The following is a 16,048-nucleotide window of genomic DNA, read 5'->3' on the forward strand; positions in this document are numbered from 1 at the left end:
CAGCCGATGCCTAACCATGAGAAGCACTTTTCTGAAATTTCCTAGAGATAACACCTATTGCATTTGTCTTGCCTGGGAAATCAGCTGTCCCACCTAAGGAGGGGAACAGATTAACCTGCACAATCTACAGCTGGAAAATCTGTGTGCATTTTATCCCGTTTTTCATTTAGCTCTACGACTCTACTTATTCTTTCCTTTAAAATTTGTTCAAAAGCCTTATGCACTGCTGAGGTCAGGCTAACATGCCAGTCATTACCCAGATCCCTTTCTTCTTCTGCAGTGTACACGCTACACTTGCCATCCTCTAATCAGGTGGAATTACAACGGTTTATTAGCAGTCCTTGCAGTCAGGCCTACAATTTCTCATGCTAGGTCTCAAAGAAACCCAAGGAGTTTTCCTCCCCCTTCCCTGAGTCTATCAAATGCTGTGAGCTTGATTTCCACCAAAGGTTTCAACTTCGATCAGCTCCACCCCTGATGTACTTCCCCAGCAAGTTCCAAATCAAGGTCTTTCCTATCAAATTTCCCTAACATGACTCCAACCCCCAAATATCCCGTTTTATCTATGCTTTCTTTACTTCTTTACTGCCTAGCTCATAATTAACATAAAATACCACACCTCCTCTTTTATTTTTATTTGTCTTTGTCCTAAATTGTGCATTTCTTAACAACGCCTCTGTCCTGGTCATGAACACTCATCCATGTTTCTGTTTTTCCTTGTACATCTGTTATAAAATATGGCACTAATTCAGGTCACCAGACTCTAAATCTCCAGAATTGGATCTTTTCCCTCTGAATCTTTTAAACACCAAGAGTTCCCTAACCTTATCTGAAAGGCTCTGAAAAAATTGATTCTATTAGCACTGAAGTTTGTTAGTGCAGGTTCACAGGCTGTGAGATCTCCTGACAACCAGGATTTGCTCTGTGCAAACAACCCCTGGCTGTGGGAGGCAGTGGCAGCAGTTGACTGCTGCCAGGGTGGAAGGTCTGTGCCCATTCCAGGTGAAGGTTTCAGGGCAGGAGTACAGGCAGCCTCCCTCAAGCACATCATTTGCACCTTCATTTCACACATGGCATGAGGCCATGTCCTTTTTCAAGGAGTTTTGAGTCCTCAAGGATGGTTTCTACACTCAGCACAGCCTAAGATCTCCCACCAGCCCCACCAGCAGAGCAGCCCTGGTGGCACTGGGGTACCCAGGGTAGCACAGGCAGCAAAGGGTCTCCAAGAGATGCAGCAAGGTGGAGACACGACAGCTCTGGGCCCCTCCTTTGTCACTGCCAGTGGAATTGTATTTGATAGAGGGAAAAAAAAATGGAGACAAGGCACAAGCAAACATCAAACATATTGATTTTGCAAGTAAATCACCTGCTCTGGCCTCAGCAAGCGACTGCACAGAGAGGCGAGAGAAAGGAGCTGCCTCTCATGCTGGGTGTGATAAAGCAGATGAAAAGGCATTTAGAAAATATTTTCTCTTGTGTAAATAGAAGACTGGCAAATTTTGAGCTAGGGTTGAAATTGTAAAGTCTGTTCCCCCTCCCTTATTTTTTCACCTTGAAAATATCAGAAAGGCTACATCTCTCAGCTATGGCTCTGAGACAGCTCCCATGGTCAAGAGGAGTAGGTTGCAAGTTACCACTCAGCACTACTAAAACCTCTTTTCTCCCCAAGAATTAATTAGGTATTAGCATTAAACAGATAATATTTTTAAAAATACCACACAATTTTCAGTACTGATTAAAAGTTCATGCCCTTCCCAGCTGCTGTAGCTTCCCAAGGGCTTTAGAGTACACATCCACAGACCTCTAGTCACCCCAATCTTCCAGTATAATGACACCTTCATTTCCAGAGGAAAAGCTACAGAAAAAAGAAGTGCAGTTGCTTTAAGAACCTCTCAGGTCTTTTGTATCTATCCTAAGGAAATGAAAAAGGGCACAAGTCAGTTCCTTTCCTCTGCAGATCACCTCTAAGGCTTGTTTAAATCTCCATCTGCTAAACCCGAGCCAAAGCACTGTCATGAAAAGTCACATTTCAGCACAGGCTGCTCTGCTCTTTTTCTGCAACCAGAAAATGCAGACATGACGTTTTTCCTAAGTGTTCAATATTACAAGACAGAATATAAATATCACAAAACAAGTTAAGTATCTTTCTAACACCAGGGTAAATGATCAAATACACTTGAAAACAGGAACAACAGAGCCAAGGCTTCAGTCATAGAGAAGATAAAGTTATACAATGATCCGGGAGTGAAGTCATTATGAAAAATGAGGGTTGGAAAAGGCTGACACAAACCTAAAATACAGCAGTAATAAATACTTCATCTGACTAGCAATCTGTTTAAACTTAGCAGTGACAGAAAGCTGCCTTCCGCTCCAGCAAGAGAGCCCTGACAGAGACGGAGGCTGACACCTAGTGTCTAGCACACCGAGCCTGAGAGAAGGTGCCCAACACCAGGACAAGGACAGGGAGCACCACCGTGGTGACAGATCACCAGGGCAGGCAGAAGATGCCTGTGACCACACAGAGCCTCTCACAGCCACGAGGGAGAAGAGCACTTCCAAGAGTGAAGCACTTATGGATGCATATCAGCATGGAAGAGCAAACAGGAAAGGCTGTGCTGCAAGGACAAAACCACATTTCTGTCTGCAAAGAGAAACCAAGAGCTCCCCACACAGCCACAGGTTTATAAACCAGAATTGGTGGTGGTCAGCATCACCTCTGTGTCCTCTACCTTGGCACACTGCCAGGTTGCACCCTTCTGAGAAGGATCAGTTGGATGTGTCGCTCTCTGGAGCATTAATGATGACTGCCAGGCTGCTCAATGGCCCCTGTCTTGTGAGAGCTGGGTGTCAGCCTGCACGCTTCTCTCCTTTCCTCAATAACCTGTGTGGCTGGGGGAGGAAGTCCCGAAATTTAAGAGGGGCATTAAATAGCAATGCCTGCTTTGCAGAAGGGACTGAACCGTAAAATGGACAGAAGGGCATGGCCGCTCAACCTCTGCTCAGTGGCAAAGCTCTTACCTGGCAGTAGCTGGTGGTCGGTTCATCATCAGAAGTGGAATTCTTCTCTTCTTCCATGCTGTGCCCTGGACTCTCCACTTCCCTCCTCTTTGAAGGGTGGAGCCAGGTGATGTGTTCGGACTCTTGTCCCTCTGTGTCTCCATCTTCTGTACCATCAGCAACCCCATTCTCTCTGCTTATCTCTTCTCCTTTCCCAAGCTCGTTTTGGCTCAAGGAAGGACTGGGCACAACCGGGTTACCAAACTCCTTCTTATGCAACAGCTGCCTCTGAGCCTGCTTCAGGCTCTTCTGGTAAACCTCCAGCTGACACAAGATGACTTTGGTGTACAGGTTGGGGTCCACCCCTTTGGGGCAGAAGGGGATGCCCCAATAATAGTGCACCGTGTCTCTAGCCTCCTCCTGTTTGTGCTTCTCCTCCACAGACAGCATGCAAAGATCCGGGGTACTGCCAGACCCCTCGCTCTGCTCTCCTTGCTCTGTGGAAACACAGACCTTGGCAGTGTGCCCAGGCTGTGAGCTGTGTTTGGTACCTGCTCCTCCGCCACTCCTCCTGGGGCTGTCACACTGTTCTGTGGTCCTGTTCTTCCAGAGTGGAGTGGCTGAGCTCCCAGCACCAGCTTCTCCCACAGAATGGCCAGTGCAGGGCAGGAGCTGCTCTTTTGGTTCGTGGCCTGCTGCTTCAGAAGAGCTGGAGGGGCTGTTGAACAGTCTCCGAGGTGTCAGTCGCCAGGAGCCTCCTGAAGCCACCTTGCCAAAGGTGGGACTCAAAGACATGAAGTCCTCTCCCAGAGTGCTGGGTAACATGTTACTCGAATCACTTTTTGCTGGTGAGGAAGACTTTTCACTTGACCTTGTCACAGGCTGGCCCTTCCCCGGAGACACGATTATGCTGGATACTAGTGAGCTTTCAACGATTTCCTGGCTCAACCTCCTCAACACTACCAAGGGGCTCCGGGCGACATCCATCTGTCCATTCCCATCAGCTCTGGAGCTCTGTGAGTGGGAGCTGCAGTCAGAGGGAGGGGTGTCAGGGCAGAACGCCAGGCCTCCCAGGAGCTCAGAGCCTTCTTTCTCAGCAGGCTGGCTTTGGCCCTGTGAATCTAGTGCTTCTACTGACAGATGAGGAGATGCAGTCGATGACTCTGAGGGCTGACAGCTCTGAAAAACAAAAGGTTCACTCTCCTAGAGACGTGTTCTCTACCAGCACAGCACAACCAAGGGCTCCCCCAGCACACTGGCAGCCATCCCATGGACTGCAGATCCCCCTATCCCAAATCAGAACTCAGTACCCCAAAACAGGGACAGCTGGGGTTAGACTTCATGTTCCTCTCACTAGGAACAGTACAAAGCAACCACTCTGCAGCTGCTGTCATTCCAGTTTGTGCTGGGAATATCTATGCCCCCCAGTAAAACTTTCTTTTGCAGCATGGTAAAGCAAGCACAGACAGCAATGTTGCTAAAGAACCCTGGTGAGCCTCTTCACAGAAGTGCACTTACACTAAGGCTCTCAGCAATGGCCTTCCTCAAGAGCTCCTCCTCTTCCTCTTCCTGACAGTTCACTTGTCTAGCCTCTTGCTCACTCATTTTCAGGGCCAGTGCAAATTGTTCCTCTTCAGTCATCTCTACAGCAAAAGAAACAGGATAATGTCAAGTCACAGCTGCAGGTGTATGTAAACACTCAGTGAATATCCAGCATGTAGGGAGAAATGGGTGAGAGTCCCACCTTCCCAGGAGGAATGCAGAGAAAATCATCTAAACCTCAGCTGTCCTGGAAAGGTGTCAACAAAACTGGAGCAGGCAACACTAAATGAGAAAGGTAACTCAGGTCAGGAACTTCACCTCAGGTTTCTACAGCAATCTAAGCTCCCATTCCCCGAGTATATTAACTGCAACATGACATTTTATTTGCCATCAAACAACACACACTGCAGCTGCAGAATGCATGTTCAAGGAGAGAGGAAAAGGACAGATTTCTGAAGTGTGCTCATTTTTGTATCGGCTAGGCTCAGCAGCAAAGCAGGATAAACAAGACATCTTTAAGAGACTTTTTTACTAACTGAGCAGCACACCTCACTGTTTTCTGACATAGATACCTGCAATGCCACAGGAGACCTATCCAAGAGAAAAAGAGCTACATGTTTTTCACCTCGAGCCTCAGGTGGAAAGCTCTGTGGAGGATAATGTTACTTGCTTGGTGGTATTATAGAGGATATTTCACATGCATACAACCCCCTTCTGCTCACATCACCACTCCACTGCATCACTAAGTCAGTCATGCATGGGAAACAGGTTTCCTACAGTTGTAACTGCTATTTCAGCAGAAAATTTATTCCTGAAATATTCCTCGCTCCAATCAAACTAAAAGTCTAGACTGGCTACGTAGAAACAAAGCAGTTAGTTACTTTGGAAAACACTTATTTACTGAGATTCAATCCAACACTTTCACTCTGCTTAAAATATACAATGCCTGCAGAATGGAGTGCAGCTTGAAAAACAACTCAACAGCACTCTCAGGAGCTGAAAAAATACATCTTCTCACTTGAAACAAATTGACAGATTTCCTTCAGAACCCGCTCCCTCCTCCAGGCAGAATCCTGCACACGCCATCTCATGCATGAACCAAAGGCTCGCGCTCTCCAAAGGCTACAACATCTTTAAGACATGCCATTTGAACAGGGAGGCTGCCCAAGCACAAAACATGCCTTCACTGCAGCCAGCTCCAGAGACAGGCGTTTCCCTGGATAAAGATGCATCCACAAGTTGCAGGCTCCCATTTTCTATCCCATTCTCTCCCAAACACAGCAGTGCAGCCACGCTCTGGCTGTACCACAGCCCATCCATGACAGCACTGCTGCAAGCAGGAGCATCCACAGAGCAGAGCTCTGCCCTTCCCCCAGCTCCTGAATGATGGCAGCCTCGTGCTCCCCCACCCAAGCAGGATCTGAAGCATTTTTAGACTGATTACCTTCAGATTCCTTTATGTGTCCTACTAAAACAGCACTTAGTTTCAGGTTGTTGGTTTGGGGTGGGGTGGGGGGTAAGTCCTTTGAAAATTAAGAAAGGGGTTGAAGGGAAAGCAGACTGCAGCGCTTTCAGGGCTGGTGGGGATCTTTTGTCCTTGGACAAAGTCACTCAATGATGTTACAGCCAGGAGGGACCACGGTAAAAAAAAAAAAAAAAACAAAAACAACATTCTTTAATGGAAAGCACAGTCCAGTGTATGGAGAAAGCTCCCAGCCCCAAGAACAGCAGCATTAAATAGCATATCACAGAGTCAATTAGTTGGAAAACACCACTGAGATTGAGTCCAACCTTTGACCAATCACCACCGTGTCATCCAGACCATAGCACTTAGTGCTACATACAGTCTTTTCTTTTCCCATAACACCAAACACCTTCCAAGCATTCAGAAAGTGTGTGCTGATTTGTTTTCCTGCCCAAACCATCACAGCAATCAGGCTAGATCCTGTAAACTCAGACATGTGCAGGAAAACTGGTGCACATGATCGGCACCCTGCAACACACGACTTTCCACGTGCTTCAACAGGGGCCTGAGCATTTGCCAGTTCAGGCTATCAACATCCATGAAGCTTAATAAAAAGAAACATTTTTTGGCGAGTTACTGCTGTACATTTTGTTTTCTTCTCCCTCCCTGGCACAGCAATTTCCCCTCTGGGGACAGGGAATGTGCCAGACAAATGCTGCCTCTGGCAAAGAAACCAGTGACAAACAAGATGCACTTAGTGCACGTTCCAGTTGAGTAGGTGCTCTGGAGATGGGGAAAACTCGAGTTTAAATCCACCTGGCATTACCGTGGGGAGAGCAAAGAGCAGCTCTGCTCATACCTTCCAGCAGACCTGCTTTAAGTGAAGCTGACAATATTTCATGCTCCAGGACTGATCACTTCTCAGCACCGTGTGTTTTATTAAACTTGATGCTGATTGCAGCCGTCATAATTTATGATGATTAGAAACCCAGAGTGCTGCGTTAGCCCCCGACCACTGTGTGCAAACAGAGCTGGGGAAAGAGCTCAGAGCTTGTGACGGGGGCTCCACAGATCCCAGGAGAAACGAGCCCTCTCCATCTGGAGCGATGCTCAGCTCACACTCATCACTCGCCTGCCTTGCAGGAGCCCATTCCCGGGGGAATCTCTGGCACTGGGAATCTCACACACCCAAATCCTCTCATCACAGGTCCATCCCAACGCGGCAGGAAATCCCAGCGCCCCTCTGGGGACCAGGGCATCCAAGAGACCCGCAGATGGGAAGGAGGGGTCAGAGAGAAACTGTTTTTAAGATACGGCAGCCCTAAACAAATTAAACCATTTCAGAGCCTTTTTAAATGCTAATACGGCAATTTGCAAAGCGATTTATGTTCCATTTTGACATTTGCAAAGTGAATTAGATGCAAAACCCCACTAGTTGTAGTTATAACACTTACTAATAAGAGATTTACTCAAAAATAACAGAAATGCGGGATCTCAGTATTTTTACATATCCAAAGTGCAATTACAGTAAAAATATTCAAATGTGCTTTAAAGCACTGACTTCCTCTGGAAAAAGAGAGACTTCTTTAGGTTTTGTATTTCCATTTATCCTGTCAGGATGAAACGTCACAGATATATTTTAGTTATGGCTCTAGGTTAAAATGAATAAAACCACAACAAAGCAAAAAAGGGAGGATACGCTTTATAACAAGCGCCTGCCAATATCCGAAATTTTCCAGTTTTGAGGAGAAAGAACTTGCTCTACCCAGAAGCACCCAATCTTTACAAAAGACCAATTTGCCTTGCAATTCAAAGAATTTATTTAAAGACACTGGGAAAAATAATTACTACTTCAAATCTTAATTTGCCTAAAAGCAAACACCAAAAGTCTAATTATAGCTTCCCACAAATGAGAACAGCCCCACCATCATACGTGCTTAAATAAGCCCCTGCTCTCCGACCGTGTGGTGCCAGACACCCCCAAATTCAGAGGAGCACACTAAGCAACAAAAAAAAAAGGCAGCTTTTGCTCCAGGAAAAGAAAAACTATTATAAATAATTTCAACATCTAGAAACACAGCAGAACTCCTCCGTTACACAACATCTGGAGAGCCGGCCCTGTCTCCTGTGGATTTTCTGGAGCATGCTGAACACCTTTTGCACAGCGCCAGCTCCTGAAACCCTACATGTTCAATGATGCAACGAGGACATCCAACTTCAGCAGATCCCTGCTCTTAGCACCATATGCTTGGTCACATTTTAGTGGCATCTCCAAGGGGGGTTTCAGCTTTAATTTGGTGCTCTGTCTCCTTTGGGAGAAAAAGAAGAATGAGAAAAAGAACTCTCTTCCCATCTCTGACTTTGCTATCTTACTTGCTCAACACAGACATGCACAGTGGGTTGCAGCTCCCACAAAGAGCTGGGCTGTTCTGTGCTATGGCCTTAGGCCTCTATTAAAAACAATTTAATTCACACAAGCCCTGTGAGGACTGACAAGCCCAACTGCTGCTGCTTGCGGAGCACTGGCGTGCTCCATTTTGTTCAGTGATTGCTTTGGGTTTTGCAGAGGCAGCATCTCTCCCACTCTAAAAAGTCCTGAATTTTATGTGCTGGATGGACCACTGCCTCGCAGAGCACAGGAACACAAGTGGAGCCTCTCTGGGGTCTGGCTGCTGTAACATGTGGGGCTGTACAGGGAGCAGAGCTATGCTGGCCATGCTCAGTAGGCTCATCTGCCTGTACATCAGGATATGAACAGCAACATCCCAGCCTTTAGCATCTGTTCACAGACTTATTGTCCATGAATGCATTTAATCCCTTATTAAAGCTGTTGATACTGACCTCTCCACAACCTCCTGTGACACAAACTTCCAGGAGTTCACCCCATGCTGTGTGAAGCATTAGTGTCCTTCACCCGTTTTAAACCCATCTATTTTTTGCTATTTCCACTGATACGCCCCAGGAGCTGGTAAACAACAGCTCTGTGCTCAGCTGAGGCATTGCCTTCCCGATGGGAACTCTGATCCCACCGTTCTCTCCTAACAAAGCAGCCCCAATCTTTCCAGACTCTCCTCACCAGGCAGCTGTTCTACCCCTTCATGACTTGGGCTGCCCTTCTCTGGATGTACCACTGTGTCCTTGCTATACAGAGGCCAGAACTGCACACAGCGCTGTGACAAGGGTGCACCAACACTTTATGTAACAGCAAAATTACATCAACTAAATCCCTGGTTCTTAACACCCTTCCTTATGATGCCCAATGCTGCTGGTGCTCTGGCTGCCCCCACACTGTGAGCTGATGATTTCAGAGAACTGTCAGCTGCGACTCAGATCCTTCCTGAGCGGCAGCTGTCGGGTCAGAGCATTGTGATGTTTCAGGGACAGACAGGAGCAGAGGGGCCTGGACAGGAAAGCAGTTTGTGACTGATGGCGCTTTCACATCAGCCTCAGACAGTTTTGAACCCGGTGAGGTACCAACACCCTCGCACACTTATTTTGGATGTGCAAAATTTAGCCCTGTGAAGGGTCTTTTCTGCATCCCCAGCCATGTCACAGCCTTTCTGCAAGGGAAATAATCTTCAACACAAACAGCAGAAGCTGCTCAGCACCAGACAATTTCCCCAGCCCCACAGTCGAGACGTACGTGCAATTTTTCTTTTAGCAGCAAACTTCGTTCGATCCAGCTGCTTTGTTCTCTTCTTTTGCAAGCCACTCTCTTCCTTTGACTCCTGCTGCAATGGAAAGAACATGGTGAGTGCATGCAATATGTAAGAAATACTACCAGCCCCCTCCCCCCAACTACTCAGACACAAACACTGGTTCAAGAACAAGCGTCTATTTGAGTGAAATTTGAATTTCAAACATAATTCAAACACATTCTGTAACTATTAAAAGCTGTGTGATAAGCATAACGAGCAAAAAGAGTTACAGACTGACATAAACAGAGAAGTAGGAGAGACAATAGACTTCATGCCAGTCACCACCATGCACTGCACCTGCTACCCATGATTTTAGAGAGAATTTGTTTGGCCTTGCTAAAACATTGATATTTGTAAGCACTCAAAAGAGAAAAACAGAACCTTTTTATAACTGAGCATCACACACCTGCAAGCCAGGACTGCTTCCTGCCATGCAGCCTTCAGTACTATGCCCAGGCAATTTCAGGTGATCCAAACTAGAATCCCTAGCCATTTTGGAGACCCACACCAATGCACCCCAAGGGCAGGAGGGCCAGCTGTATTTCTTCCTCATGCTATTCTCTCATTGTATTCATAGAATCAAAGAATGGTTTGAGTTGGAAGAGACTTTAAGGATCATCTCATTTCAACTCTGCCATGGGCAAGGACACCTTCCACGAGATCAGGGTGCTCAGAGTCCCATCCAACCTGGCCTTGAACACCTTGAGGGGCATCCACAGCTTCTTTGGGTAGTATTGCCACAAGTATTTCATTTTTGAAACTTGAATACTTGAGATACTTGTTGTCTCGAGGCTCCATGGAACAATACTCCCACAAACAACTTAAATGTGTGCTGCTTTAAGCACGAGGATTGCAGCAAAAATGGGCTCAGGCTTAAATGACACAAATTTCTGCAAGTTGCTGTCCTAACAGCTTAGGCAAGGGCACACACATTACCCAAGGCTGGCACTGGACCCCTTCCAATTTGTGTCTCTAAATCAGGTAGGATTAGAATCAAACCCAGCGTTTCAGGCAGAGACCCACGCTTGGCCAGGATGGGCTTTGCACTGCTCTCTCTGCAGCTACATTGAGTTTTGCTGCCCATGAGACACGTGGGCCACATGCTTGTGCCTCATTCCACCTCCTGCGCCAAGAGAAGCGTTCAAGGAGGGGCACATGGCTTGGGCTACTTTAACACAAACAGATACAGTGATTATTTTTGAGTGTCATCCATTTCTTTTGTCCTTTGCCCATGTTTCTGAACCTGTGAAGTCCTTCAGACTGCATCTGTGTGCTGAGTTTTGTTGAAGACATCTCTGGCTTTACTGTTATCTGTAGATTTTATTAATCTATACACACCACTTGCTCCCTCTTACAGATCATTAATGAGGATGTTAAAAGACACACAGACCTAATATTGATCCTCTTGGCCTCAGCTTTACATCTCCCTCAGATGAGCCTCTCCTTTGTTCATCAGCAGCCCTTACTGACAGTCTTTTAGCAGGATTTCAATCCAGGAATCTTGCTATCTAGACCAAATTAAATTATTTATCCAACGAAGATTTTGCAAGACATATTATTAGGTGGTTTCCCGAAACCTTAATACATTACAGCTTTTACATGCCCTAATACCGACACCATTCCTCACTTCCACTGACTAAAGAATCACTTCACAACACAGCAGCAATCATGCTTGGCAAGCCCACACACATTCATGCTTGTGCCTAAGGGTTTTTTCTGTGAGTGATTCCTTCTCTTCCCCAGAGTCTGGTTTAGGTACCCCCTTTCCAAGATCTACCACTGTGTCTCCAAAAGGCTGCTTCACACCCAGAGTCTCTCTTCCTAGGAGATGGAGTCCAAGCTCCTGCTCAGGAGGTGAAATCCTCTCTCTTCCAGGGCCCTGGCATAGTCCCCCTCTCCACAGTTTTCCATAAACCATGGGATCTCCCACCCCAAACTGCCCTGCCTTGGTCTGCGGCAACAGCCCCATGCTGACCTTGTGGGCTGCTCCCACCTCAGGGGATGGGGAACAGTCGGTGGGATCACACCAGGATTGCACTAGGATTATCTGCAGGAGGAGGTTCAGCAATAGCTCTCCTGCCCTCCCCCAAAACCCTGCCTAACAATGCTAAACCCAGCCCAGCTTAAAGCAGGGGCAATTTAATCCTAACAGGCTCTGTAAATCCCCAGCTCTTCTCTCTAGGCATCAATCTTCCCCTCATCACTCCCGCACTTGCTGGAAGGTCAACCCTGACACTCTCATCTGCAGCTCTCTTCCAGGGCACGGATGTGATTTATGAGCACACCAAACTCTCCATGGCTGGGAGTGCCTGCTCTGTGCACAGAGACACACTTACAACACACACCACAGGACAACGTGGGGCTCCAACACCTCCAGGCCTTCCGAGGGGAGCAGAGTGCCCGGCGCTGGACACGCTGCCCGGGTGCACAGCACAGCCGAGTACGTGCTGCTCCCCATGCTGGTCCTGAAGAATCTCAACATTTACATCAGTGGCAGGAGCAAAATTATTGCAGGACACGTGTTGTAGGAACCTCATACATTCGAGAAAGATGTTTAAATTGCTCAGCAGCGTTCTACTGAACAGCCACGGTACAGTGAACCGCTGAAGCAAATCCAATTAATCCTGATGGGCCAAAATATATACACACATCTCAATTCCAAGAATTCTTAAATTTTTTTTTTTTAACCCAGAAAATAAAACATACCTTTTAATTAGGATTTATGGCTGTTTGTACCTCTGCTGGGAGAGAGCCCCACAGGCCCCAGAGTGCTCTGCATAAATGCAGGCAGGGATGGTAGAAACAGAAGGGGCCAAGAAAATTCAGAGAAGACAACAGGGCTTGCTCCTCCTGACCCAACCTTTTAATGCTCATCTATCTACAAGGATAATAGGAACTCAAGGGGCCTCTCAACCAACTGCCTTTCTAATAAGATCACTAGTCCAAAAATAATCTTAATCAATTAAAATATTCCCAAACTGCAGCCAATACTCTTAGTTACAAGGTCATCTCCAACACACATGTCTTCCAAGGGAAACTAATTATTATAGTGGAGGCGAGGTAGGGACTGCACACCTCTGCTCAGTGCCAGCCAGGAGCACACCCCTCCTCCTCTGCTGTCAATTCAAGGCATAACGGCCAGAAGGAGCCCAAATTCTCTTCCTGTGTGTCAGGCTCTGCACTTTAATTTATGATGCTCTCTTATGAGCAATTTCACTGTCAGCATTGTACACAGATGAAGAAATAGACAGGTTTCCAAAGTCTTCCACACATTTAGTGGAAGGCAGCCACTATTCTTCTTCCTTGTTTTCGTAACCTGCTTGGTTTCACCAGACAGCAGGAAATCAAATTCCCATTTTAAAAATGCTTTTGCACATACTTAAGAGAACCTGACTCTGCCAGCAGAAACAGATACAGCTCCACTCATTTCTAAAAGCCCATAAATGGAAGCCAGTAGCCAGCATCCCACATCCTGCTCCCTCAAATCCACATGATAAACCACAGAAATCAGCTTCTACTGACTCAGGGAAGAAAAGGCTACAGCAGAATGTCTCCACCCCTAACAGTGCAGACTGCAAAGTCAAAAGGTCTGGGTAATTTTACTGCTCAACAGCAGTTGGGACCATCTAACAATAGGGCACAGCCAAACAGCACACATCCTGCATAGGAAATATGCAGATGAAAACCAGACTAATTTATTTTTAAAAGCCAATTAGATGTTGGAATTGCCATGTTTGGCTCTTGCCAAGGCTGCTGCTGAAATTAATATCACACCCTACTTTATTAGTCTCTGACTTCAGTTCAGAATCTGTTTCAGCTTTGCTCTTTCAGCTCATTAGAACAAACCTGCTGGAAGTGGAGATGAACAACAAGGCACAACAGGGCTCATGCCAGGATATGCAGTTCCTGACACAGGGAGAGAGGACTCTAGGAAAACGGGCTTTTACTGGGCTGTGAGGAGCCTGGATTCAGATCAATCTGATTTTCAACAAGTGAGCTCAGCAGAGACATGAAGCCTCCTCCAGAACCAACTCACATTGCATTCCCCTCTGGGAGATGGAGGCACTGGGTCCCTTGGCAGCAGCAGAGCCCATGGAGACAGCAGGGCACTGCAGCAATACTCCCAAGTGCCTCTGCTTCACTTCAATGGTCAGTGCTGTGAGGTGGCACCCTGGGATTAAGTTATTTTTATTCCTAGTAGCTGCTGTAGTGCTGTTTTGGATTTAGTACAAGAATAATGTTGATGGCACACCAATGGTTTAGTTGGTGCCAAGCAGTGCTTGCTCTAAATCAAGGACTTTTCAGTTTCCTGTGCTCTGACAGTGAGCAGGTGCACAAGGAGCTGGGGGAACTGGGCAAAGGGATATTCCACAGCACAGAACCTCATGCCCAGAGTATGAACAGGGGGGAATTGCCTGGGAGACACTGACTGCTGCTCAGGGACTGGATGGGCATTGGTCAGTGGGTGGTGAGCAACTGCATTGTGGCACTGGTTTCTCTTGGGGTTTACTCATAGAATCATGGAAAGGTTTGGGTAGGAAGGGATCTTAAAGATTATCTCATTCCAACCCTCCTGTCCTGGGGACTTCCCACAAGACTGGGTGGCTCACTGCCTGGCCTTGAACACTGCCTGAGATGAGGCATCCACAGCCTCTGTGGGCAACTTGTTCTAGTGCTGCACAACCCTCACAGTAAAGAATTTCTTCCATATATCTAACCTAAATTTCTCCCTTTTCAGTTTGAACCCATTCCTCCTTGTCCTATCACTACAGTTCCTGATGAAAAGCAGTTCCTCTCTCCCTTCTTTTCATTACAATTATTCTTGATATTATCATTAGGATTATTAATAGTATTATTATATTTTATCTTGTTTCAATTATTAAGCTGTTCTTATCTCAACCCACAAGATTTACTTTTTTCCCCCACAATTCTCTTCCTTGCCATTGGGTGGGAGTGAGCAAGCAGCTGCCTGGTACTTAGCTGCTGGATGGGATTCAACTATGACAGGTGGGCATTGCCATCCTGGCTGTGACATTTCCAGTGCCATCCTCTCCATAGCAAAATGTCCCTCAGGCCATGCCTGGTCCTAAGGTGAGTGTCCACTGTCAGAGATGATGGAAACAAGATAGGGCAGTGGCTGGGTATTAGCCAATGCCTAAACACACTTCCCACAGCCAAAATCTGATCTGGAACAGCAACACACGCTGCTGATTACCCCGACTGTGAGTATCTCCAAACACAGGAACACTCAGGCAGAGGGATGTTCCACACTGAAGGGAAGACAGGCCATGCAGAAATAGATGGCACCATCACCCTGGAGTCTTGTCATATGTTCCCTGAGGGCTGGCAGAGATGATGGATCTGGCAGAAAGAGCTTGTGAGACTTGATGCCAATTTTGTAAGTGCAGGCAGGTACTCTCAAAGCTCCCAAAGGATCTATCTTGGCAAAAGACCCTTCCAAAAGGTCCCAGACCAGATCAGCAGCATTTGAGGATCAACTGCACTAAAGGCTGCAGGTCAGTCTAACAGGTCAGCACAACTTTTGGGCTGTGTTCAGAGTTCATGCTTGGCCAGGTCCTGTGCTGAGGAACAATCATCTTGAAGACATGGCTTCAGGCGTCAAACCAACAGCCCAATGCAAGCATGAGGTTCAGGAGACCAGGAATTGTCCTGCTCAGAGACAGCACTGTTGGGCACTACTTGAAATATTGTGTATTTGTGAATGAACATCCATCTTCTGGCACAGCCAACCAATTCCCTGTGGGATTAAACAGCCAAGGGAGATGGGAACCACTCGACTCATTCGGCATGTCTGCCTTTTCAGAGACACAGTCTGCACAAAGAAGGTCATCTCCCCTGGCTTCCACAGAGCCAGAGAGACTGTTCTTATTTTGTCTGACCCTTTCCAAAAAAAGAGAAGTGTTCCCCGAATCCAGGAGTATATATAGCAGAAATCAGAAAGCCTCACGTCCAGAAAACTTTTTTTCTGATGCAGCTCTGCAGATGCCACAGCATAGACATGAGCAAAGAAAGGGAACTTGGCAAAATAACATGGATGAGCTTGATAATCCAGCATGACTGAAAAATTCCTGGGAGAGGCAGTCTGCCAAAGATCATCAAAAGTGAGAAGCTGGAGGCTTTCCAGGTGCAGCTGCTACAAGATCTGCTGGTCTGGAAGCAGAACTAGGGACTTGTTCTATAGATACCTGCCAAGAGACTGCCAAGGAAGAAAGCCATCGAATCAATGATGCCCAAATTGTCCTTGTAGCTTTTGATTCATAAGGAACCATGTCCTAACAGATGCAAGATTAATTGAGAATATATTGTTCTCTAAAATTGCTATTGA

At 46.7% G+C, this 16,048-nt stretch overlaps 1 protein-coding gene across 4 annotated transcripts in view; it reads right to left on the reverse strand.

Annotated features, from left to right (window-relative positions):
• Positions 1–16,048, reverse strand: part of UIMC1 (ubiquitin interaction motif containing 1) — a 39,555-nt gene that overhangs the window by 17,348 nt on the left and 6,159 nt on the right. For 3 of the 4 annotated variants that reach the window (XM_084215834.1, XM_084215836.1, XM_084215837.1), the window contains exons 3-5: positions 9,648–9,735; positions 4,516–4,640; positions 3,019–4,176 (exon numbers count right to left, since the gene is read on the reverse strand). In XM_084215834.1, the coding sequence (XP_084071960.1) occupies positions 3,019–4,176; positions 4,516–4,640; positions 9,648–9,735 (1,371 nt within the window). The remainder of the gene's footprint in view (positions 1–3,018; positions 4,177–4,515; positions 4,641–9,647; positions 9,736–16,048) is intronic. The other variant, XM_084215835.1, reaches the window with a different exon arrangement.

Source organism: Fringilla coelebs (genome assembly GCF_963513975.1).
Source record: "Fringilla coelebs genome assembly, chromosome: 15".
Lineage (NCBI taxonomy): Eukaryota > Metazoa > Chordata > Aves > Passeriformes > Fringillidae > Fringilla > Fringilla coelebs.